Source organism: Meles meles, chromosome 20, assembly GCF_922984935.1.
Source record: "Meles meles chromosome 20, mMelMel3.1 paternal haplotype, whole genome shotgun sequence".
In the NCBI taxonomy this organism is placed as follows: Eukaryota; Metazoa; Chordata; class Mammalia; order Carnivora; family Mustelidae; genus Meles; species Meles meles.
The window spans coordinates 60,187,509-60,214,704 of record NC_060085.1 but is presented as its reverse complement, the minus strand read 5'-3'; the positions used below and the strand labels follow the sequence as shown (position 1 = coordinate 60,214,704).

General features: G+C 39.9%; 1 protein-coding gene across 2 annotated transcripts in view; it reads right to left on the bottom strand.

Annotated features, from left to right (window-relative positions):
• The window catches only part of TXNRD3 (thioredoxin reductase 3), a 69,928-nt gene that overhangs the window by 4,678 nt on the left and 38,054 nt on the right, over positions 1–27,196 (bottom strand). For both annotated transcript variants that reach the window (XM_045989679.1, XM_045989678.1), the window contains 3 exons: positions 24,277–24,353; positions 23,541–23,697; positions 19,099–19,206 (listed from right to left, as the gene is read on the bottom strand). In XM_045989679.1, coding sequence (XP_045845635.1) covers positions 19,099–19,206; positions 23,541–23,697; positions 24,277–24,353 — 342 coding nt within the window. The remainder of the gene's footprint in view (positions 1–19,098; positions 19,207–23,540; positions 23,698–24,276; positions 24,354–27,196) is intronic.

Sequence of the window (27,196 nt, the reverse complement as noted above, 5' to 3'; positions counted from 1 at the left end):
CTTCAGTTCTTTACAATTTGAGTCTGGTTTTTTTTCTTTAAAGATTTTATTTATTTATTTGACAGACAGAGATCACAAGCAGACAGAGAGGCAGGCAAAGAGAGAAAGAGGGAAGCAGTCTCCCTGCTGAGCAGAGAGCCCGATGTGGGACTCAATCCCAGGACCCTGAGATCATGACCTGAGCCGAAGGCAGCGGCTTAACCCACTGAGCCACCCAGGCGCCCCGAGTCTGTTTCTTAACCAAAATGCAGATTTCAGACATTAAACTATTTCCACTTTTCTCCTCTTCTGTCAGCTTAATTAAGTATCATAGTGAGCACTCTTTCTCCTTCTAGAACTATATACGTTGTAAATGAGTTGTGGGCAGGAGAAAATGCCCATAGATTGGCCAAAGTCAGCACCTCTGGATCAACGGTTCACAACCTTGGCTGCTCATTAGAATCCTAGGGTGGGGTGCACACACGCCCAACCTGTTAAGTTAGCATCTCTAGGGAAGGGGCCAGGCACTGAAATCAGCATCTCTAGGTTGCTTTCATCTCTTTATTTACTTCCATGTTTCTAAATAACATGCTTATGTTGCTACTTCTTGAGTTTTCCATTTTAGGCTTTATTGACTTGCCTCTACTGGCGAGGAGGATTTAACTCCCTTTCTTCCTCAGCCCCTACCACCCACACACTGGACACCCTTCCTGACCCACTCATCCTCCCAATTACAGATATTTTCTCAGCTAAATCAATTATCAGTCTTTGCTTTACTAAGTCAAGCTATTCACAGACAATTGGATATTCACACACAACGGAATGAAGCTGGACCCCTACCTCACATCATAGGCAAAAATTAACTCAAAATGGATTGAAGATATAGATGTAAAAGCTAAAAGCTCTGATAAAAGTCTTAGAAGGAAAAACAAGCATAAATCTTCACGACTTTAGACTGGGCAACAGTTTATTCAATGAGATGTCAAAAACACAACAGAAAAATAGATAAAGTGGATTTCATCAAAATGAAAGACTTCTGAGCTTCAGAGGAAGCCATCAAAGGAATCAAAAGACAACCTGCCAAATGGGCGAGAGGTTTTATAAATCATCTCTCTGGTAAGAGACTTGGAAGTAGAACATAAGAAGAACTCTTAGAACTCAATAGAGCAACAACCCAATTTTTAAAAGGGCCACGGATCTAAAAAGGCATTTGAACAAAAAGAGATGTACACCTAGCCAATAAGGCCATGAAAGTAATCAGGGAAATGCAAATGGAAACTGTAGCCATTAGTAATCAGGGAAATGCAATGGAAACTGTAAAGAGACACCACTAGACTGGTGTATTAGTTTCCCAGCACTGCCCCAACAAATCACCAAGACTTGGTGGCTTAAAACAAAAGGAGTTAATATTTTTACAGTTCTGAAGGCCAGAAATCTGAAATCAAGGTATCTGCACAGTCAGGCTCCTCCCAAAGGCTCCAAAAGGAGTATTCCTTTCCTCTTTAAGCTTCTGGTGTCCCCAGATGTTCCTTGTCTTTGGCTACATAACTCCAATCTCTGCTTTTGTTTTCACATGGCCTTCTCCTCTTCTATCTTATAAGGATACCTGTTCTTGGGTACACGGCCAGAAAATCCAGGACAATCTCATCTCAAGATTCTTAATTTAATTCTACCTGCAAAGACCCCTTTTCCAAACAAGGTCACATTCACAGGTTCCAGGGGCTAGGCTGTGGACATATCTTTTGGGGAGTCACCACTCAACCCACTACAGACAGCTATAATCAAAAAAGACAATAACAAGGATTGGCTAAGATGTGGAGAAACTGGAACCCTCATACATTGTTGCTGAGAATGTAAAATGGTGCAGCTTGGAAAACACTTGGCCAGTTCCTCAAAACGTTCAACACAGAGTTACCTCTGACTCAGCAATTTTACTCATAGGTATAGATTCAAGAAAACAGATAGCACTATGTCCACACAAGAACTTGTACAGGAATGCTCAGAGCAGCTTTACTCATGATGGCCAAAAAGGGGAAACAATCTACTTGTCTGTCAGCTGATGAATGGATAAATAAAACATGTATTCTCCATATAATGGATTATTATCCAGCAATCAAAAGAAATGAAGCACTGGCACACGCCACGACAAGGATGAATCTGGAAAACTAGCTGACGCTAGGAGAAAGAAGCCTGTCACGAAGGACCACATACAAAATGATGCCACTTACAGGAAATGCCCCACAACAGGCAGATCTACAGAGGCCGAAATTAGATTAGTGATTGCCTGGAGCCAAGGGTGAGGGGATGGAGGAACACAGGGAGGGACTGCTAACAGGTACCTGGTTTTGTTCTGGCACTGTGCATACAAATCTGTGAAGATGCTAACACTCACTAAATTGCACACTGTAAGTGGTTAACTGTATGGTATATGTCTTCTATCTCAGTAAAGCTATTTCTTAAATTAAGCTATTTACATCTGAGTCACATAGTAAACTATGGTTATTTTACTCTCATGAACTTTTAATTTTCTATGGAATTAAAGAGTATCTTGTTTTGCATTAGACTTAATTTTCCCTCTACCAACCAGGATTTATCCTAAGTCTTAACATTACTGTATTCTAATCCATGAAGAGGCAATGTCTTTCCAATTAATGAGGTCTCCCTTTATTTCTTTTAACAGTGTTTCAAAGTTTTCAGTGTACAAGTCTTTTGCCATCTGGGTTAAATTTATTCCTAAGATTTCTTCTTAATCCTATTGTAATTATTTTTTTAAATTTCCTTTTTGGAGAGCTCATGGCAAGTACATAGAAATACAACTGATTTTTGTGTGTTTTCATGCCGTGCAACTTTGCTAAATTCTTTTAGTTCTATTATGGGCTGAATTATGTCACAGCCTCAACATAAATTTGTACTTTGAAATCCTAACTCCTAATAGTCCAGAATGTAACCATATTTGGATAGGATCTTTAAAGAGGTAGTTAAAGTGAGGTCATTATGGTGGCCCTAATCCAATATGACTGTGTCCTTACAAGAAAAAGAAATTAGGACACACACTCAGAGGGAAGATGTACACATAGAGAAAAGACAGCCATCTACAAACCAAGGAGGGGGGCCTGGAATATCCTTCTGTCATGGCCCACGGAAAGAATCTGATGACACCTTGGGCTCAGATTTCTAGGCTCCAGAACTGAGAAAATAAAAACCTGTCTTTCACATGAATAGACACTTTTCCAAAGAAGACATCCAGGTGGCTAACAGACATGTGAAAAGATGCTCAACATCACTGGGAATCAGGGAAATCCAAATCAAAACCACAGTGAGATACCACATCACACCAGTCAGAATGGTTAAAATTAACAACTCAGGAAACAACAGATGTTAGTGAGGATGAGGAAAAAGGAGAACCCTTCTTGCATTGTTGGTAAGAACACAAACTGGTGCAGCCCCTCTGGAAAACAGTATGGAAGCTCCTCAAAAATTAAAATTAGAGCCACCCTATGACCCAGCAATTGCACTGCTACGTACTTATCCAAAGGACACAAAAACATTGACTTGAAGGGGCACCTACATCCCAAAGTTTACAGCAGCAACGTCCAAAATAGCCAAACTATGGAAAGAGCCAAGATGTCCATGGACAGATGAATGGATAAAGAAGATGTGGTACACAAAAACAGACACATAGATCAAAGGAACAGAGTAGAGAACCCAGAAATGGACCCTCAACTCTATGGTCAACTAACCCTCAACAAAGCAGGAAAGAATATCTAATGGGGAAAAAAAAAAAGACAGTCCCTTCAACAAATGGTGTTGGGGAAACTGGACAGCCACATGGAGAAAAATGAAACTGGACCATTCTCTTACACCACACACAAAGATAAACTCAAAATGGATGAAAGACCTAAATGTGAGACAGGAATCCATCAGAATCCCAGAGAACACAGGCAACAACCTCCTTGATCTTGGCCACAGTGACCTTCACTTACGATTTTAACCATCGGAGTCTTCTTTTTTCCTAGTCACTCTAGCTAAGAGTTTATTTCCGTTGGCCTTTTTAAAAAGTTTTCCTTTGTTACTGATATCTAGTCTCATTCCAGTGTGATAAGAAAAGATACTTCATATGATTTCAATCTTAAAATTTACTGAGACTTGTCTAGTGCTCTAACATATGGTTTATCCCAGAGATGTTCCATTTGCACTTGAGAAGAATGTGTATTCTGCTGTTGCTGGGCGGGGTGTCCTAATGTACATTAGATCTAATTGGTTTATAGGTGCTCACGTATCCCACTTTCGTATCCTGTCTGCTTGCTTTAGCCATTAATGAAGGAAGAGTATTTTCCAGTCTCCACTATTACTGCAGAAGTGTCCATTTATCTTTCTGTCAGTTTTGCCTCATATATTTTTAGGCTGCATATGTTTACAACTGTTACATATTTTTGCTGTATTGAATTTTTAAATCAATATGTAACATCCTTTTTTCTCCGTTGTACCTTTTTAAACTTAAATTCTATTTTGTCTGAAAATAATAATAAAGCTCTTTTTGTTATTTGCAAAGATCCTTTTCTATTCTTTAGCTTTCAATCTGCATCTTTATATCTACAGCGAGGCTCTTTAAAGAACATACAGATAGATTCTATTTTTAACTGAAAGCTGACAAACTGTCTTTTAAAAATTATTTTTATCAACATATAATGTATTATCAGTCCAGCGGTACAGGTCTGTAAATCATCAGGCTTACACATTTCATAGCACTCACCATAGCACATACCTTCCCCAGTGTTCTTAACTCAACCACCCTCTCGCTACCGCCCCATCCCCCAGAACAAATTGTCTTTCGATAGCAGACTTTAATCCATTTACTTGTCACAGGATTACTGATAAATGAGAACTTACTTTTGCATTTATCTATTTATTTGCTGGAGATCTTACAGGTTTCTTACTTCTTAATTCCTTTATTCCCAACCTTTTTTGTATTTAGTTTATGTTTTCTAGTGCATCATTCTGAGTGGCTTATTCTTCTTTTTTGTATATTTAAAAAATTATCATTGTGGTTACACCTTACATTTATAATAATCTTGTTGGAATAATACAATTTAAGGTTTCGACAACATGGAAACACTGTGCTTCCAAATATATCTCCATCCCCTCCTTTTATATTCTTATTGTCACAGGTCACATTTTATACCATACATACTCATTAACTTGGATTTATAATGTTTAATACAGATCCATTTTGAATCTGATAGCCAAAAAAGAAGAGTTACAAACCAAACCAAAACTGTAATAACAAAGATTATTATATATACCTAAGAAGTTATCCTTATTTGTGTCGACTTTTCCTATAGCTTCCGGTTACGATCTGGTGTCCTTTCATTTCTGTCTGAAGGAGTCTCTTCACCATGTCTTTGGGGCAGGTCAACTAGTAGTGAATTCACTCAGTGTTTGTTTTTCTGGAAATGTCTTATTATCCTTTGCCAGACACAAAATTCTTGGATGATAGTTTTCTTTCTGAAGTTCAACTACCTCGCCCCACTGTCTTCTGGCCTCCACTGGTTCTAATGAAAATCCAGCCATTTACCTTATTAAAGATCTTTTCATATGATGTGGTGCTTCCTTCTTGCTATTTTAAAAACTAGCTCTTTCCTTGGGATTTTAACAACGTGACAGTAATGCATGTCAGTGTGCATCTCTGAGTTTACCTTGCTTGGTTGCCCTTCAGATGCTTGGATGCGCAGGTTTATTTATTTCAAGTTTTAACCATTACTTCCTCTTTTTTTCCCCCCTCTTATTTTCTCCCTTCTCCTTCTGGGGCTTTTTTTTTTTTTTTTAAGATTTATTTATTTTAGACTGAGAGAGCGAGTGAGCAGGGAAGGGGCAGAGGGAAAGATTCTTTCGAGCAGACCCCTCACTGAGTGTGGAGCTCGGCACTGGGCTCCATCCCAGGACCACGAGATCATGAACTAAGCCAAAAAGAAGAGGCTGATAGTCAACCCACTGAGCCACCAGGCGCCCCCTTCTGGGACTCTTTTAATGCATGTGTTGGTGTGCTTCAAAGTATCCAACTCGTCTCTCAGAATTTCTTCCTTTTTCTCCATTCACTGATGCTTTCTTCAGCATACTCATATATGTTGATGAACTTCTAGTGAATACTTCAATTCAGTTATTGTACTTTTCAGTTCCAGGATTTCTGTCTGGTTCCTTTTCATAATTTCTATCTCTGTAATGATATTTTGTTCAGACATAATTTTCCTGACTTCCTTTAGTTATTTCCCCACAGTTTCCTTTAGCTCACTGAATATACTTAACATTGATTTAACAGGGGATTTAATGTCTTTGACTAATAACTCCAAAGTCTGGCCTTCTCCTGGAATGGTTTCTGTCAAATTCTTTTTCCTGTGAATAGGTCATACTTTCCTGTTTCTTTGTATGTTGTTATGAGTTGAACTGTGTCCTCCCAAAATTCACATCTTGAAGTCCTAGCCCACAGTATCTTAATATGTGATCTTATTTAGAATAGGGTCATTGTACGTGTAATTAGTTAAGATGAAGTTACTCTAGAGTAGGGTGGTTCTCGTAATCTAACGTAAGTGTTGTCTTTCTCAAAAGGGAAAAATTTGGATACTCATACACACTCTAACAGGGTATCCCAAGTGAAGATAAGGTAAGATCTATAAGCCAAGGAATGACAAAGATTGCCAGCAAAACACCGAAAACTAGGAGAAAGGGATGGAACAGATTCTCCTTCACAGAAATTAAATGGAAACAATCCTGTCAACTACCTTGATATTGGACTTCCAATAGAATTCTGTGGTTTAAGTCCCCAATTTGTGGTACTTTGTTATGGTAAACTTAGTAAACTAACAGATATGCTCCGTTGCTTGTTTGTTTGTTTTTTCCCTTGAGCCTGGACATTCTGAGTATTATAACATGGTAACCCTGGAAATTACATATTTCCACACCTCAGAGAGTGCTGGTTTTTTGTTTGTTGAGAGCTGGAGTCATCCATGTAGGACTTTTCCAAACTGTGTGTTCACTGCTGTGGTTTCTATTCTATTGTCTCTGAGGTCAGCCAGGGACCTGACAAAGATGTCCTTAAAGGTCTGACTCCCAAAATGGGGGGAGAAGGGAGTGCTCTCTTTTGAAGTCCCACCACAGCAGGGAAGCCACTTCAGTTTGTGGAGGTTGGTGCCAACTCCTCGGCAATCAGAAGGAGGGATGGGCAGTCAAAACACTGCCCTGATTTCTGGAGCACAAGGTCCTTACTGCCCACTCTGGCCCCAGAAAGCCACACCAGGACTAGAGGCCATCAGCCTTGCAAAATATCCACCACAGTGCTGGATTTGTGCAACGCTGGCCATCACCGCAACAGAAAAATCCACCGCAGTCTCCTAGCCTCCTCTTCAAGCTCTCCTGAAAGTACTCAACTAGAGTCGAGGGTTCCAGAACTGCTTCAGACACTTCCTGCCAGTTCAGTTGTTGCCTCAGTGAAGGGAAAGATTTCTGGAGCTTCCATGTCACCATTTTCCATAATAGCACTCCTATTCATCCATCTTAACTGTTGAGTAACGTTCCCTGGTATGGATGCGTGGCCTCTTATTTAGCCATTCAGCTGCCAAAGGACATTTTGGTTTTCCCAATATGGAGCTATTATGAATACAGCTACTATAAACATTCATGTACACACGGAAATGAACACGAGTCTTCATTTCTCTAGGATAAATGCCCATCCGATGGGTTTTTAATTTCTGCTATCATATTTTGCCTTTCCACCAGGTATCTGTTGGTTCTCTAAATGTTACTTCTGAAGGTATGTCCTACTTTCTGTTCATGAGTATAATACATTATTTCTGTGCATATGTGCATAGTCTGCTTCTTTCAAGTTTGATAACCTTTGATTGTCTGCTCATATTAAATGTTGGGGATTAAAAAGAAGTTTGATATTGGAGGTGATGAAACTGTTCTTTCTCTTGATTCTGATGGTGGTGTCACAACTATTAGTCTGAACTCATAACACTGTACACACACACACACACACACACACATAATCTTCATCTTGTTCTAAGTAAATTATGCTTCAAATTATTTCTTTTTTCAAGGCTTGAAAGCTGTGAGCTCATTTTTGTAGCTTATTGAATTTGAATTTCACTGTCCAATTATCTAACTGGGAAGTTTATTTGGGGACCCTTATTCAGTATCGTTAGGTGTTTCTCTGTGGACTTGTCAGAGTCCCCTGAGAAATCAGACTCTACCAACCTCTGGCCAGAGAAGGGTAAAGGGCTGGTTGCCAGAGTTCTGGGAGCTCAGTGGAAGAAGAGTGAGATTCAGTATAAATTTGCTCACTTCAGTATTGTGCTGGCTTCTGCCTTCACTTGATCTCAGTGCTCCCTAGTAAAGAGGCTTTTGGTTTTAACCATCTCCAGAAAATTACCTTCCAGATACCTGCCAATGTGTGGAAAGTGCTCTGTAGAGTGTCCGGAGGTGACAGTCTCACTGTTTCTTAAATGGGTTTGTGGTTTGCTTCGTGTCAGTGGACCCCCTACATTCCTTTCAGACATACATGGTGGCACTTCTGTACCACTTGGATTTTCCGCAGCAGGGTATGAATTATTTTTATGTTGGATCATCCTTGTCTACCCATGTCTATCACCTTTTCTTTTTTCTTTTTTTTCTTTTTTTTTTTTTTTGAGAAAGAGAGAGAGAAGGTATGGGGCAGAAGGCGAGGAAGAGAGAGAATCTTAGGCAGGCTCCACACTGGGCATGGATCAATGAGCTAAGCCTGAGCTCAAGACCTGAGCCAAGATCAAGAGTTGGATGCTTAACTGACGGGGCCACCCAGGCACCTCTATCATCTTTAACTCAACCTATGTCATTAACTTTATTCTCAGTCATCTGTTTCTTTTGATTCCAATGCATTTGGTAGTTCAGTGACAGAGTGCTTTTGATTCTCAAATGTGACCTTAACAATCAATGCAGGCGTTACTCCCCTGATCCTTCCTTCCATATAACAGGTATTTACTAGGAAGAGAGGCTGGGAATTTTTGCCCAGGAGAAATCTCGATGTATCTTTCTTTCTCATCTGTCTCTTCTCCTAAAGGCAGTATCAGGTATGTAATCATGGCACTTGGAGAAGAATGCATGGTTTCTTTTTATCAGTCTCCTTTGAGTAACATTTCCCCTAGTGTTGGCAGTGGTGTTTACCCTAGATTTTTTTGTATCATAGTAATAAGCAAAGGAAACTAGAAGCCCACAGATTGTGCCACAGGAAAGAACATGGTGGGTTTCTAGAACAAACAGTAGACCAGTGTGACTACACCATTATAAGCAGGACAGAGGGCAGCCTGAATGGCTTGATTACACAATACCTCTTCTCACAAATGGTGAGGAGTTCAGACTGTATTCTCTGAGCACTGGGAAATCATTAAAAAGCTCTTTCCTGGGAAATGGCATAAACTGATTTGTATTTTTAAAAGCTGCTCTGGCAGGGTCCCCTGGGTGGCTCAGTGGGTTAAAGCCTCTGCCTTCGACTCAGGTCATGATCTCAGGGTCCTGGGATCGAGCCCCGCATCATGCTCTCTGCTCAGCAGGGAGCCTGCTGCCCTCTCTCTCTGGCTGCCTCTCTGCCTACTTGTGATCTCTCTCTCTGTCAAATAAAGAAATAAAATAATAATAAAAAAAGCTCCGCTGGCAGAGGAGAGGCAAGATGGCGGAGGAGTAGCAGACTGAATTGACATCATGTCACAGGAGTTCAGCTAGATAGTCTGATATCAAACCATTCAGAACACCTACAAACTCAAGAGGAGATTGAAAAGGAGAAGAGCAGCAATTCTAGGAACAGAAAATTGACCACTTTCTGAAAGGTAGGAGGTACAGGAAGTGAACCCAAAGTGGGGTGGAGCCCTCACAGGGACAGTGTGGTCTCAAGATCTGCAGGGTTGGAGGTGTCTGAGTGTGGCAGAGCTCCCAGATACTGGAATGGGGAAGCCGATTACAGAGATGGAGCCGAGAAGTGAGCTCTCAGCTCAGGGTTACCTTAAACTGTGATCCGCAACACAGTCATGCCACCACTCTTTGAGCTGGGACACCACAAGTGGCAGATCCAGGATATCCACCTTCCTCCTCTGGAGGCAGGAATCTGCTGGGTTTTGAAACTCAAAACGGGGCTGTGTGCCAGAGACAGAAACGTTCAGTCACAGGCCAGGTGAGCCCAGAGCAGGGCCAGAGACCAGGGAGACAGGAGTGATTGATCCCCTTTCTCTGAGGGCACACTGAGGAGTAGGGCCCCGAAATCTCAGTTCCTCCGGCCTGGAGATTAGGAGGCCGCTGTTGTCATTCCTGTCCTCCAGAGCTCTACAGAAAGCGTTCAGGGAGCAAAAGCTCCTGAGCACAAACTCGAGCAGATTTCTTACCCTGACTCTTGGAAAGGGCAGTGCAATTCCAACTCGGGCAAAGACATTTGAGAATCACTACAATAGGCCTCTCCCCGAGAAGATCAGCAAGAACATCAAGCCAAGACCAAGCTCACCGACCAAGGAGAACAGCAGAACTCCAGAGCTAGGGGAAAGCAATGCATGGAATTCATGGCTTTCTCCCCATGATCCTTTACTCTTGCAAAGTTAAATTTTTTTCTTTTTTCTAATTTTTTTAACTTTTTCTCTTTCCACTTTTAACATTTTCTAACTAGTTTATCTTAACAGTACCTTTCTAAAAAAGAAAATATTTTTAAACCTTCATTATTATAGTCATATTTTATTCTCCATTGGATTTAACCTTATTTTTGATATACATATATGTTTTTCCCTAAAAAATTTCTGATACAATTTATTCTAATAGATCAAAATATACCATAAATCTAGCACAGGGATTTGGTCTAGTTTCAGCCTGAGCACATTCGCTCCCCACCACCTTTTTTTCCCCTACTTTCTTTTTCCGACCAACTTAAGCTATCAATTCCTTTTTTAGAATTGTTTTTAAATTTTCATCTTTACAATCATATTCCATCCCTTCAATGTATTTACCCTTTTTGTGTGTATATATACGTTTCTCGTTCTTAAAAATTTGGGGAGGTAGTTTCTTCAAAGAGACAAAAATATACCCCAAATCAAGTGGGTGGCTCTCTTCTATTCACCAGTCTATTATATATATATATATATATATATACACACACACACTTTTTAATTTCTTTTTACCCCTTTTCTTCTCCCCCCACTTAGGGGTCTCTTCTGATTTGGTTAGCATACATTTTTCTGGGGTCTTTGCCACCCTTTTAGTATTTTATTCTCTCGTTCACATATTCTTACCTGAATAAAATTACAAGGCAGAAAAACTCAGCCCAAAAAAAAAAGAACAAGAGGCAGTACCAATGGCTAGGGACCTAATCAATCAGACATCAGTAATATGTCAGATCTAGAGTTCAGAATGACAATTCTCAAGGCGCTAGCTGAGCTTGAAAAAGGTACGAAGGATATTAGAGAAACCCTGTCTGGAGAAATAAAATCCCTTTTTGGAGAAATAAAAGAACCAAAATCTAATCAAGCTGAAATCAAAAAAGGTATTAATGAGGTGCAATCAAGAATGGAGGGTCTTACTGCTAGGATAAATGAGGCAGAAGAAAGAATTAGTGATATAGAAGACTAAATGACGGAGAATAAAGAAGCTGAACAAAAGAGAGACAAACAACTACTGGACCATGAAGGGAGAATTAGAGAGATAAGTGATACCAAAAGACAAAACAATATTAGAATAATTGGGATCTCAAGAAGAAGAAAGAAAGAAGATATATTGGAGCAAATTATAGTGGAGAATTTCCATAATATGGCAAAGGGAACAAGAATCAAAATCCAGGAGGCACAGAGGATGCCCCTCAAAATCAATAAAAATACGTCCACACCCCATCATCTAATACTAAAACTTATTAGTCTTAGTGACACAGAGAAAATCCTGAAAGTAGTTTGGGACAAGAAGTCTGAAGCATATAATGGTAGAAATATTAGATTGGCAGCAGAATTATCCACAGAGACCTGGCAGGCCAGAAAGAACTGGCATGATATATTCAGAGCACTAAATGAGAAAGATATGCAGCCAAAAATACTATATCCAGCTAAGCTATCATTGAAAATAGAAGGAGAGATAAAAAGCTTCCAGGACCAAAAAATTTTTAAAAATTTGCAAACACCAAACCAGCCCTACAGGAAATATCGAAAGAGGTCCTCTAAGCAAAGAGAGAGCCTAAAAGTAGTAGACCAGAAAGGAACAGAAACAATATACAGTAACAATCACCTTACAGGCAATACAATGGCACTAAATTAATATCTTTCAATAGTTACCCTGAGTAAATGGGCTAAATGATAAATCCATTATCAGAATGGATAAAAAAACAAGACCCATTGATATGTTGTCTACAAGAAATTCATTTTAGACCTAAAGACATCCCCAGATTTAAAGTGAGGGAGTGAAAAACAATTTTTCATACTAAAGGACATCAAAAGAAAGCTGGGATGGCAATCCTTATATCAGATAAATTAGATTTTAAGCCAAAGACTATAATAACAGATGAGGAAGGACACTGTATCATACTCAAAGGGTCTGTCCAACAAGAAGATCTAACAATTTTAAATATCTATGCCCCTAACATGGGAGCAGCCAACTATATAAACCAATTAATAACAAAATAAAAGAAACATATCAACAATAATATAATAATAGCAAGAAACTTTAACACCCCCCTCACTGCAATGGACAGATCATCCAAGCAAAAGATCAACAAGGAAATAAAGGCCTTAAATGACACACTGGACCAGATGGACATCACAGATATATTCAGAACATTCCAACCCAAAGCATCAGAATACACATTCTTCTCTAGTGCACATGGAACATTCTCCAGAATAGATCACATCCTGGGTCACAAATCAGGTCTCAACCGGTGCCAAAAGATTGGGACCATTCCCTGCATATTTTCAGACCACAATGCTCTAAAGCTAGAATTCATCATAAGAGGAAAGAAGGAAAGAACTCAAATACATGGAGGCTAAAGAGCATCCTACTAAAGAACAAATGGGTCAATCAGGAAATTAAAAATGAATTGAAAAATATCATGGAAACAAAAGATAATGAAAACACAACTGCTCAAAATCTGTGGGACACAGCAAAGGCCGTCTTGAGCGGAAAATATACAGCCATACAAGCCTTTCTCAAGAAACAAGAAAGGTCTCAAGTACACAACATAACCTGGAGAAGGAACAGCAAAGAAAGCCTAAACCCAGCAGAAGAGAAATCATAATGATCAGAGCAGAAATCAATGAAATAGATACCAAAAGAGTGATAGAACAAATCAAGGAAACTAGGAGCTAGTTCTTTGAAAGAATGAATAAGATTGATAAACCCCTGGCCAGACTTATCAAAAAGAAAAGAGAAAGGACCCAAATAAATAAAATCATGAAGGAAAGAGGAGAGATCACAACTAACACCAAAGAAATACAGACAATTATAAGAACATACTATGAGCAACTCTATGCCAACAAATTGGACAATCTGGAAGAAATGGATGCATTCCAAGAAACATATAAACTACCAAAACTGAACCAGGAAGAAATAGAAAACCTGAACAGACCCATAACCAGTAAGGAGATTAAAGCAGTTATCATCTATCTCCCAACAAACAAAAGCCCAGGGCCAGACGGTTTCCCAGGGGAATTCTACCAAACACTTAAAGAAGAATTATACCTATTCTCCTGAAACTGTTCAAAAAAGTAGAAATGGAAGAAAAATGCCAAACTCATTTTATGAGTTACCTTGATCCCCAAACCAGACAAAGACCCCATCAAAAAAGAGAATTACAGACCAATATCCTTGATGAACACAGATGCGAAAATTCTCGCCAAAATACTAGCCAATAATATCCAATAGTAGATTAAAAGGATTATTCACGACCAAGTGGGATTGCACCAAGAGCAACTCGGCTGCAAGGTTGGTTCAACATCCTCAAATCAATCAATGGGATACGACACATTAATAAAAGAAAGGACAAGAACCTATGATACTCTCAATAGATGCTGAAAAAGCATTTGACAAAGTACAGCATCCTTTCTTGATCAAAACTCTTCAAAGTGTAAGGATAGAGGGTACATTCTTCAATATCATCAAAGCCAGCTATGAAAACCCACAGCAAATATCATTCTCAATGGGGAAAAACTGAGAGCTTTTCTGCTAAGATCAGGAACACAACAGGGATGTCCATTATCACCACTGCTATTTAACATAGTACTAGAAGTCCTAGCTTCAGCAATCAGACAACAAAAAGAAATAAAAGGCATCCGAATTGGCAAAGAAGAAGTCAAACTCTCACTCTTTGCAAATGATATGATACTTTATGTGGAAAACCCAAAAGACTCCACTCCAAAACTGCCTGAACTCATACGGGAATTCAGTAAAGTGTCAGGATATAAAATCAATGCACAGAAATCAGTTGCATTTCCTTTTTTTTTTTATATTTTATTTACTTGACAGAGAGAAATCACAACTAGGCAGAGAGGCAGGCAGAGAGAGAGGAGGAAGCAGGCTCCCTGCAGAGCAGAGAGCCCGATGCGGGGCTCGATTCCAGGACCCTGGGATCATGACCTGAGCTGAAGGCAGAGGCTTTAACCCACTGAGCCACCCAGGCACCCCAATCAGTTGCATTTCTATACACCAACAACAAGACAGAAGAAAGAGAAATTAAGGAGTGAATCCCATTTACAATAGCACTCAAAACCATAAGATACCTAGGAATAAACCTAACCAAAGAGGCAAAGAACCTGTACTCAGAAAACTATAAAGTACTCCTGAAAGAAATTGAGGAAGACACAAAGAAATGGAAAAATGTTCCATGTTCCTGGATTGGAAGAACAAATATTGTGAAAATGTCTATGCTACCTAAAGCAATCTACATATTTAATGCAATCCCTATCAAAATACCATCCATTTTTTTCAAAGAAATGGAACAAATAATCCTGAAATTTATATGGAACCAGAAAAGACCAGAATAGCCAGAGGAATGTTGAAAAAGAAAGCCAAAGTTGGTGGCATCACAATCCCAGACTTCAAGCTCTATTACAAAGCTGTCATCATCAAGACAGTATGGTACTGGCACAAACACATAGATCAATAGGACAGAATGGACAGCCCAGATATAGACCCTCAAATCTATGGTCAACTAATCTTCGACAAAGCAGGAAAGAATGTCCAATGGAAAAAAGACATTCTCTTCAACAAACGGTGTTGGCAAAATTGGACAGCCACATGCAGAAAAATGAAACTGGACCATTTCCTTACACCACACACAAAAATAGACTCAAAATGATGAAAGACCTCAATGTGAGAAAGGGATCCATCAAAATCCTTGAGGAGAACACAGGCAGCAACCTCTTCGACCTCAGCTGCAGCAACTTCTTCCTAGAAACATCACCAAAGGCAAGGAAGGCAAGGGCGAAAATGAACTACTGGGACTTTATCAAGATCAAAAGCTTTTGCACAGCAAAGGAATCAGTCAACAAAACCAAAAGACAACTGACAGAATGGGAGAAGATGTTCACAAATGACATATCAGATAAAGGGCTAGTATCCAAAATCTATAAAGAACTTAGCAAACTCAACACCCAAAGAGCAAATAATCCAATCAAGAAATGGGCAGAAGACATGAACAGACATTTCTGCAAAGAAGACATCCAGAAGGCCAACAGACACATGAAAAAATGCTCAATATCACTTGGCATCAGGGAAATACAAATCAAAACTGCAGTGAGATACCACCTCACACAAGTCAGAGCAGCTAAAATTAACAAATCAGGAAACGACATGTTGGAGAGGACCCAGAGAAAAGGGAAACTCCTACACTGTTGGTGGGAATGCAGGCTGGTGCAGCCACTCTGGAAAACAGCATGGAGATTCCTCAAAAAGTTGAAAATAGAGCTACCCTACAACCTAGCAACTGCACTACTGGGTATTTACCCTAAAGATACAAATGTAGTGATCTCAAGGGGCACGTGCACCCGAATGTTTACAGCAGCAAAGTCCACAATAGCCAAACTATGGAAAGAACCTAGATGTCCATCAACAGATGAATGGATAAAGAAGATGTGGTGTATATATATACAATGAAATACTATGCAGCCATCAAAAGAAATGAAATCTTGCCATTTGCAACAACATGGATGGAACTAGAGGGTATTATGCTGAGCAAAATAAGTCAATCAGAGAAAGACAATTATCATATGATCTCCCTCATATGAGGAATTTGAGAGGCAGAGTGGGGGGCTTGGGGGGTAGGGAAGGAAAAAATGAAACAAGATGGGATCGGGAGGTAGACAAACCATAAGAGACTCTTAATCTCACAAAACAAACTGAGGGTTGCTTGGGGGAGGGGAGTATGGAGACAGTGGTTGGGTTAAGGACATTGGGGAGGGTATGTGATATGGTGAGTGCTGTGAAGTGTGTAAGCCTGCTGATTCACAGACCTGTACCTCTGGGGCAAATAATACATTATATGTTAATAAAAAGAATTAATTTTTTAAAAATTAATTAAGAATTAATTTTTTTTAAAAAAGCTCCTCTGGCTGATGTGTGGTGATCAGTCTGGAATGGGCTATGAGTGAATGCAGGGAGACCAGGAGAAAGGCTACAGGCAAGAGATGACAGTGGGCTGAAATGGGACGGGGAGGGCAGGGATGGAAATAGGTCCACATGAGACATACTCTGGGGGTCAAACTGGTAGCAATTCCTGGTGAACTGACTATTGATGGTGACCAACAAGGAGGAATTAAGGATGACACTCAGGCACATCAGCATGTAGAGGGGGTCTTCCCTGGGAACCAAAAATTTCATTAGATTCTTAAAGCAATTTATATTAAAACAGTTAAAAAACATGGTTCTAGATACTCAACAACTTTGTATTAAGTCAAGTCACCAGAGAGCAGCACATCAGTACAGCCCTACTTTGGCCCCTTCAGGAACTACTTTTTTATTACACTGCACTGTGGCATCATGCCACGGGACTGCATTTCAGGATCTAGTAAGAAACAGTGTACAGAGCACCTGGGTGGCTCAGATGGTTAAGCATCTGCCTTTGGCTCAGGGCATGATCCCAGGCTCCTGGGATTGAGTCCCACATTGGGCTCCCTGCTTGCTGGGGAGCCTGCTTCTCCCTCTCCCTCTACTGCTCTCCCTGACTGAGCTCTCTCTGTCAAATAAATAAAATTGAAAGAAAGAAAGAAAGAAAGAAAGAAAGAAAGAAAGAAAGAAAGAAAGAAGAAAGAAAGAAAGAAAGAAAGAGGAAGAGTTCTATAAAACCCACTACTATATTTACTAAGGGGATATTTTAAGGCCATTATTCACCAGACCTTCAATGCCCCTTCTGTAAAAACGAGAAATCTCTGTCAATTCTCCCTCTTTTAGCCAGGTAGTAGGAAATAATTTTTAGGTTAATTGTAAAGAAAATCTACTTAACTTTAGGGCATGAATTCCGCAAACCAACAAATTCACCTTTCTTCTAACACCATCTTAATTTTCCCTACCCTCGTTTTCTTCCCACCTTGATTTTCTCACTTTGAAAAAAATATTATGTATGTACTATTGAGAGGCTTTCTCAAATCTCTGCATAATAGGATTTTTAAAAAATAATTAATAAATCCAATCTCTGGTCCTGTCAAACATAACAAATAAATTGCTACATAAATATATAGGAAAAGGTTAGCTGATCTGCAGTGAAGCTTAGGAAAAAGACCTAAAGTAATCCCACAAACCTAGGGGGCTTTTTTCCTATAAAGATGGTCCCATGTCTGGTGTATAGCCTTCTACATGCTTCCTCTCGTGTACCTGCCTTTCTATCTTAATTTCTCATTAATTTCAAAAGTTTTAGAACTAAGTGTTAAATCCATAGTTGTTACCATCAATTTTCCAAGACTCAAGTAAAGATCACCACTGCAGAAAAAAAAAATGGCTCATTATTACAAAGGGTTAATTATAAACACTGATCAAGTAATGTCCTGTAAAGCACATATTTCTTATTGAAAACAACCATCTAAAACAACATTATAAAGTTTTAATCGCTCATTTTCCCAATACAGGAGATGTAAACAAGAGCTTCAGCTAGTCATCAGGCTATTTAACTAGTGCTTTGATTTCAAGGAATTGCCAGTAATTGACGTGACTTTAAGGGAGAGGAATGAGATTTCAAATCTGTTTTGCTGAAACATCAAGTACTAGCTCTTTTGATTTCTCCCTATCCCTCCTATGTTTGAAGGGTGTACGGAAAAAAAGCCACTCAAACTACCCATAAAACTGCAATGTAAGAAAATATTTATAAGCTTGTTATGATTGCATGGGGCGGGTGTTAAGGGCAGGTGGAAATAAACATGTGCAGATGACATCTTTTTGAGACTCTGACAGCTCACAGCCCGCAACCAGGTTGACAACCCCAGGAACTGCCCACCTTCCCCACCACTGAGCCCATCCACAATGCAGATGTCCCCTGTTGATGGGACAGGAGCCTGACTCTGGCCACGCTCAATGGAAGCGGGTGGATAGCTGATCCAACTTGGACCAATCAGATGTCCTCTTCCATAACTCAGAATTAAGACTGAGAAACAGGGAGTCCATCAGTTCCTCCTAAGACCAAAACTATTGAAAAAACTTGTTTGTGGAAGAAAGGACATATTTTGGCTGCTATGTACATTCCAGAAGCAAATGAAGTCTGCATGCCAAAAGAAGAATGAGTTGCAAGCATACATGAGTTGAGACGGTCTTGCAGTGCCTGGTTCCCATCCCTTCCTAAGGCCTTGATATACTCCTGCATTTCAAAATTTCCTATAATAACTTGTGCTTTCTTGTATAAGCTACTCAAACAGACGTTTGTCACTTGCAACTCAAAAGTCCTAATGCATACATCTTTTATCCTCCTTCCCCCAACTGTATGATTACTATTGGCTAGAGAAATAGGGTTTAAATTACTTAATTCCTTATTTTCGCAAAATACGAATATGATTTCCTACACTCTAACCATTATGGTAACTTGCAAAACAAAAAGTGACTGCGAAGTCAGCTGATTCAAAGACAAATTCTGAAAAAGTAAGCCATAAAACACAATCTTACCTCGAGATTCTCTTTTTTATGCACTTCAATAGCTTTCTCCTCAGATAATCCACAGCAGCCATATTCCAAAGGAGCAAACACTGTAGTCGGGACATTAACATAATCACACTGAAAATAAACAAATCACATCTGCTTATTCTGTGACACTTTTCACAGCAAAAATCTACATTACATACATTTCTAAGAGGAAAATAAGCCTGGTCCAATGTGACTGATTCTTCCATTTCACCACTTCAGGGAATTTATAGTTACACTCAGAGTAGGGGGTGAGCGCAACTCCAGAGCAGAGAGCACACCCTGGCCAGGGGCCCACGGATGGGACCAGCCACCCTTGGCCATGCACCTAACTGCCACAGAGGAGATGAGCAAAGAAGCAGTTGAACAGTGTGGGACTGGGTGACTGCCCTGGACCATCAAGGGGAGATAGCATAGTATAAAGGGGTGGCTAACACAGGTTCTTAGAGATCCTGTGGCTCTGACAGAACCCCAAAGACCCCTTATCAGACTGAGGCAGAGCATGGGTGGACATCGAGGGAAGACTGCAGGCTCTGAGCCCTACATGCCTCTTCCAGCAGCTCCAGACACCTGCCTGCGGGAAAGTGAGTGTGAGTGCCGGTGGCAGCCCTGCCTGGAAGAGAGTGTCTGTGACAGCACGGAGAACCAGAGCACACTGGTGCAAGCACATTAGAACTGTGTGTGGAGAGAGAGCAGTGTGCAGGAGCAGAGAAAGGGCAGACGGTACAACCGGAGATGAAGGTCACTAGGCCTGCCCATCAACAAGGAGTGACACCGTCCATTGCACTACATGTCCCCTCAACCCTGCCAACAGGTTGCAGGTGATTAGGTCAAGGGTGACCTCTAACCCAAAGAAAGGTAATGAGAAAGCTGGCCAGAATCTATGGAGAAAAAGCAAGCTACGTCAATCAAATTCTTTTGCAAGAAGATGAGTTAGAAGCAAAGGAAGAATCCCCTGGTGGTAGTGGGATAGGAAGAAACGCACCAGTGGAGCTAGAGCCAAGTAAGGCCTTCACCCTGTGAAACCCCCACCTGTGTGCCGGGGCCCCAGAGTAGCCGTGACCCCAGTTCCAGTTCCAGCTCCAAATGCGGTGTGGCCCAGCCTTAGCACGGCGCTTGTTCTAAGTCAGTGTTTCAACTCACCAAGTCATAGGATGCTCGTAGGAAACCCCCTCAGTCTGCCTAATGTGAGCAAGTTTCTACTTTTTGTTACCCCAAGCAAAAACAAGTCAAGCCACCAGGTATCCCCACATCAATGAGGAGGATTATGTATAACATACATCAGCCTAGAATCTTGAACTTAGATGCTCTGACACACCTCACATTTGCTAACCTGCAAATCGTGGGTAAGCCAAGTGATTTTTTCCTTTTTCTAACATGGCTAGGAAAAAACTACATAACCATAGGGATAATCTTGGTATTTTCTGACTTCTATTAGGCCTGCAAAAACTCATCACCCCACTTACAGTTGGCCCTTGAGGGGTTGGGGTGCTGACCCCCATGCAGTCAAAAATCCCCATATAACTCCTGACCCCCCCAACTTAACTAATAGCCTACCTATGACTGGAAGCCTTACCAATAATGTAAATTAGTCGATTAACACATATTCTTATATTATATGTATTGTATATTATATTCTCACAATAAAGTAAGCTAGAGAGAGGAAAATGTTACTAAGAAAATCACATGGGAGAAAATTTTCAGCACTGTGTTGTGTTTATTGACAAGAATCCACACGTAAGTGGACCCACACCATATTCAAGGGTCAGCCATATATTTTTTAAAAGATTTTATTTATTTATTTGACACAGAGAGAGAGTGAGAGGGAACACAAGCAGGGGAAGTGGAAGAGGGAGAAGCAGGCTCCCCACTAAGCACGGAGCCCATGCGGGGCTCGATCCCAGGACCCTGGGATCATGACCTGAGCCGAGGGCAGAGGCTTAACGACTGAGCCACCCAGGCGCCCCAAGAGTCAGCTATATTGACCAGCAGCTGATCCTATGTCCCATGGCTTACAGGGGAAGCCTCATTTTCAACAGATGCCTCTGTCTCCTGTATCTAATCAAGTAAGAATAATCAATAGGAAATTCCTCAATCTTTCTTCCTTTCATCTAAAACACTTTCTCTGCATCTTCGGCCAACTTCTCCACCTAAACTTGACTTCATCTTGCCCTCCTTGTTGCCTTCCTTCTAGTCCTGATACCTTTAGGTTCTTTCTTTCTTCACACTAAGCACACTGCTGTGTCTTCAGATCTCTCCACCCCACGGCTGCCTTGATTAAATTCTTAAAGCATTTGGCAACTAATCCCCCTCCATACACCCCGAAATGCTAACTGCATTACCACACTGTATGTCCACCATCCCGGGTCCCACCCACTGATGCCCGCAGAGCTGTGTCCTTGTTGCCTCCACCCAGCAATGCCTCCCTCTATGTTCCGGGTCTTCCCTCATGACCTTGCGAGGCACCTGGCATGACACAATAAGCAGAGTGGAGCAACCTTTATTAAGACGTACTCAAAAGATTTCTCCTGAACCTAATCATGTAAAACAGAGAAACCCAGAACATGAGACATTGCACAAGGAAAGTAGTCTGGACTCATCAAAAATCAAAGCCATGAAAAATAAAACAACCAGGAAAGTAAACACACACACACACACACCCCAAAAAAAACAAAAAACAAGTAGGAAAGTAAAGGCAGGGGAACCATTTCAGGTTAAAAGAGACTTAAGAGTTAAAAGAGCTAAACATACCACATGAATCAACATATCCAGGTACATATGCTTAATGGAAATCTGAGGCAATCTGAATAGTATCACATTTTTGTTCAGTTTCTCAGATAGAATGATGAAACTGGTTATGGAAGAAGATGCCTGTCATCAGGAGATGCATGCTGAAGTATACAGGGGCCAACGCCACTGACACCTGCCACTTACCTCAAAAAGCTCTGGAATGGGAGATGGAGAGAAATCGGAGGGGGAGACAACCCATGAGAGACTGTGGACTTTGAGAAACAAACTGAGGGTTTTGGAGGGGAGGGGAGTGGGGGGTTGGGTAATCCTGGTGGTGGGTATTATGGAGGGCACGGATTGCACGGAGCACTGGGTGTGGTGCATAACCAATGAATTTTGGAACACTGAAAATAAATAATTTTTTAAAAGGCTCTGGAAATAAAGTACACACATTGTACACATACATATTCAGAAAAGGAGAGAGAGCCAAAGGGCAAAATATTAATAACTGGGGAATGTGGAAGAAAGGGTAATATGGGTGATTATTACTATTCTTCCTGTGGTTTGACACCTTTCCAAATAGAAAGATGGAGGAAATAAAGGTCTTCAAGAGTTCCCACTGCATAGAGAAGGCCATTCCAATTCTTTATTGTGGTTGGCATGAAAGTTTTTTTTTTTTTTTTAGTATTTTTAAAAAAGATTTTCTTTCTTTATTTGACACAGAGAGAAAGAGAGATCACAAGTAGGCAGAGAGGCAGGTGAGGGGAGGGGGAAGCAGGCTGCCTGCTGAGCAGAGAGCCCAATGCAGGGCTCAATCCCAGGTTCCTGAGATCATGACCTGAGCCAAAGGCAGAGGCTTAACCCACTGAGCCACCCAGATGCCCCAGCATGAGAGATTTTTGATGAGCTGGCACCAAATAAATTTTCTAGCCTTATTCCCAGTTGTATGCCTCTATCCCCAAGTGCTCTGCCTGCACACACTCCAAATGCTCTAAGTATTATGGAAGGGACAATGCTTTGTGTAGGACAAAACATTTAGCATTCCTCACCACCCCCCTCCCCAGGCCCTTCATCCACCAATACTTCCACATGTCCACATGGTCTCGTGGAGATGGAACTCTAACAGACTGCTCGCAGTCCTGCTGAGAGTCATGTTTGCAAATACATTATCTACTTACCAGAAAAGCCCTGTGCTTTGCTTCCTTGGTTTTGAATTACTCATCCTACAAAGCCCGTCCCATATTTTTGATTGAAGACAACGAAAGATGCAGGAGATGGTAGAAATCATCACCTTCACATTTGGCAGAGGTGAAACTGAGGCACAGAGATTTGAAACAACTTGACCAGGTTCACACACCAGCAGGCACTGAAGCCAGGGCCAGCGATTGCCCATCTCGGCAATAAGTTACCAGTCCAATAAGTTACAACTAACTGCCCCTTGTCTTACATTACTCATGATCCTAGATTCTCCTGGGAAGCCCTTTGGCGCTGGAACCATGCCAATCCCCTGTATGTCACCTAGCATGACATCCTGCACACAACAGGCACTCAAATGATATTTGTTAAAAACTGTTACTAAATACTAACTTATCTGTGATGAACTCCTTCCTTGCAAAACAAGTGCACAAGTGCGGTTTGTACTGATTTTTCTAATCACAGTTTTGATCTAGATACCATCTCAAAAGTAGGAACCTCACCTTTTCCAAAGAGCCAGCAAAAAGTCTGCGAGCCAGCAGCTTGCCTGCCTGTATAGCAATGGGTGTGAGCTCAAGTTTACCCTCCAGAATATCCCCAACAGCATAAACATAGGGTACATTGGTCTGTTCCATGTCGTTTACTGGTATTTTGCCACTCCTATTGGATTTTGGAAAGGAAACAAATACATTATGATTATTCTGTACTTCTGGATGACTAACACCAACTTTTCCAAGAGAAAATGACTGAACACATAGAACAAAGACCTCCCTCTAAGAAGAGAGGCTCCTCAGGTCATCAATCTCTGTAAGATCAATGGCTTGAATCATAAGGGTTTCTGTAGCTCCAAAAAAACCACCTGAAACCATACACATTTTTGGATGCCAAGGATAGCTCCTGATTTCCCCCAGAGTTGCACTAGAGTTTTGAAATTTTTCTCCTTGCTTGACCAACAACATAAAAATTAACTCTAAATCAAACAGTGGGTTAAGACATTTCCACAATTTATTTTTAAAAATTACCATTTAATGTATCAGTTCTTTAAGGCACACACTAAAGAGTTACTGATTCATTAATTAAAAAACTAATTAATACAGAGCTGGCACAGTACTTACTGTGAAACAAACTCAGAGCATTAAAATTTTGCATCTTAGTAATTAAATGAGAATTTCCAAGAGGTAATCTGTAGAAACATTTTGTTTTGTGTAGCAACAGTGCAATGATCCCACATGTACTTACTTTTCATTGACTTTCACACCAATCTTCTCCAAGCCTATTTTCCTTGTACGGGACGTACGACCAATGGCTAACAAAACCTATATTAAGAGTGAGATCCAAAACAGAAATTGTCAATGTTGGAAATGAAAGGAACATCACTACAAATCCTTCAGACATTAAAAGGACAATAACAGAACATTATGAACACACTATGCCAATAAAGTTGACAGCTTAGATGAAACATTCCTTGAAAGACAGTTTACCAAGTCACACATATGCAAATATGAATAACTCTATGTTATATCCTAAATTATGTCCCCACACCAAATTCACATGTTAAAGTCCTAAGCTCTAGTGCCTCAGAATGTAATGTATTTGGAGACAGGGCCATTAAAGAAGTAATTAAGGTTAAAATGAGGCCATTAGGGTAGGGCCTTTATATGATTGATGTCCTTTATAAAAAGAGGCAATTAGGACACAGATGACACAGACTGAGGGGCAACCACGTGAGGACCCAAGAAGAAGGTGCCATCTGCAAGCAAGGAAAGAGGCCTCAGAAGAAACTAAACCTGCTGACACCATGATCTGACTTCCAGCCTCCAGAACTGTAAGAAACGAAATTTCTGTTTAGACACTCAGTCTATGGTGTTTTCTTATGGCAACCCTAGCAGAGGAACACACCCTATACTCATTGCAGAAACTGAATCCACAAATTGTAAACTGTCCATAAATTAACTAAAGACCCAAATGACTTCACTGGTAAAGTCTATCAAAACTTAAGTAAGAAATACTAATAATGGGATACAAACTCTTCCAGGAAAAAAAAAAAGAGGAGGGAACACTTCCCAACTCTTTTTTGTGAGACCAGCATAAACAACTGACACAAAAATCAAAAAAGATATTAAAATAAAATTATAAGCCCATAGTCCTCATGAACACAGATGCAGAATACTTTACAAAATGTTAGCTAGCAAATGAAATATAGCAATATATAAAAAGGATAATTGATCATGACCAACTGAGGTTTGTGCCCGAAATAAAATTTGGTTCAACATGCAAAAATCAATCAATGTAATTAATCATATTAACCAAATAATGGAGAAAAGAATTTAATCATCACCCAATAGGTATGGGAAAAGAATTTGATAAAATTTAACACCATTTGAGGATTTTAATATAGTCCTCAGAAGATTAAGAATAAAAGAAAACTTCTCCAATCTGTGAAAAGGCACTTTGTAAATAAAAAAAAATCTACAGCTTACATCCTAGCAATGATGAAAGTCTGAATGCTTCACCTCTTAGGTGGAAGCGAGATGAGGATGCCCACTCTCAAGCAATTTCTATTTGACGTTGTACTAGACGACTTAACCAGTGCAGGAGGCAAGAGAAAGAAATAAAAGGTGGGCCAATTTAAAAAAAGAACAAACCTGGCTGTATATGCAGACATTAACCCCAAGAATCTACAATAAGGGCAACATACAAAAATCATTTGTATTTCTATATGCTACCAACTAAACACTGAAAATTTAAAAATTTAAAATACCATTTTATAATACTTTAAAAACATGAAATATGTAGAGACAAATTAAGCAAAATACATGAGAGACCTCTAGAGCAAAATGATAAAATATTGCAGAGAAAAGCATAGATAAACAGAAAGATCTATGAAGTTCATACACTAGAAAACTCAATATTGTTAAGATAGTCATTTCTTCCAAACTGGTCTATAGAAGCAATATAATTTGAATCAAAATCCCAGCAGGATTTTTTCTGGCAGAAATCAACAAGCTGCTTTTTAAAAGTTATATGAAAATGTAAAGGACCTGATGAAAGCTGAAGGACTTACTCCACCAGTCTAAAATTTGCTATAAAGCTTCAATACTAAAAACAATGTGGTAAAAGGAGGCAAGTGGTTGATGGGATTAAGAGTGCAGAAACAGACCCACAGTAAATGGTCAAATGACTTCAACAAAGGCACCAAAAGCAACTCAGTAGAAAAAGGGAAGTCTTTTCAACAAACAAATGTTAAAAGGGAAGTCTTTCAACAAACACCCACAAGGAAGAAAAAGAACCCATATTCCTACTTTATACTATAAACAAAAATTAATTCAAGATGTATTACAGAACTGAACATAAAAAAAACTATAAAGCTTCAAGAAGAAAATATAAGAGAAGAGCTTCATGACCTTTGATTAAAAGGATTCCTTAGAGCACAGAGAAAGCATTAACCATAAAGCAAAAAATTGATAAACTCAACTTCATAGAAATTTTAAAACTACTGCTCATCAAAAGATACCATAAAAAATGAATAGGCAAGTCACAAATGGGAAGAAAATATTCACAATATATTATCTACCAGAAAATGGAATGTATTCAAGATATATACAAAACTTCAATTCAAGAATAAAAATTCAAATAACTGAACAAAACATGGACCAAAGATTTGAACAGAGACTTCATAATGGAAAACATAATAAATGGCCAGTAAACACATAAGTTGCTCAATATCATTAGTCATCAGGAAGGCGCAGATTAGAACCATAATAAGAGACCACTACACATGCACGAAACTGGCTAAAATGAAAAATCTGGAAAAGCCCAAAGTTGACCATATGGGATAACCAAAACTCCCACGTCAGCTCATGGAAATATAAAGTGATTCATTCATTCAGTAGGTGTTTGGCAGTTTCTCAAAAAGTTAAACACAGAAACTACCCTATGACCATTTCCCTTCATTCCTAGGTATTTACCTATGAGAAATGAACACATAGGTCTACAAGGGCTTATGCAAGAAGCCTTCATAGCAGTTTAAGTCACAATAGCCCAAACTACAAATAGCCTAGGTGTCCATCCACAGGGAAATGAACAAACTGTGACATACCCATACAAACTTATAGTCATATAATTCATACAATAAGAACTAACTACAGGGGGAGGAGTC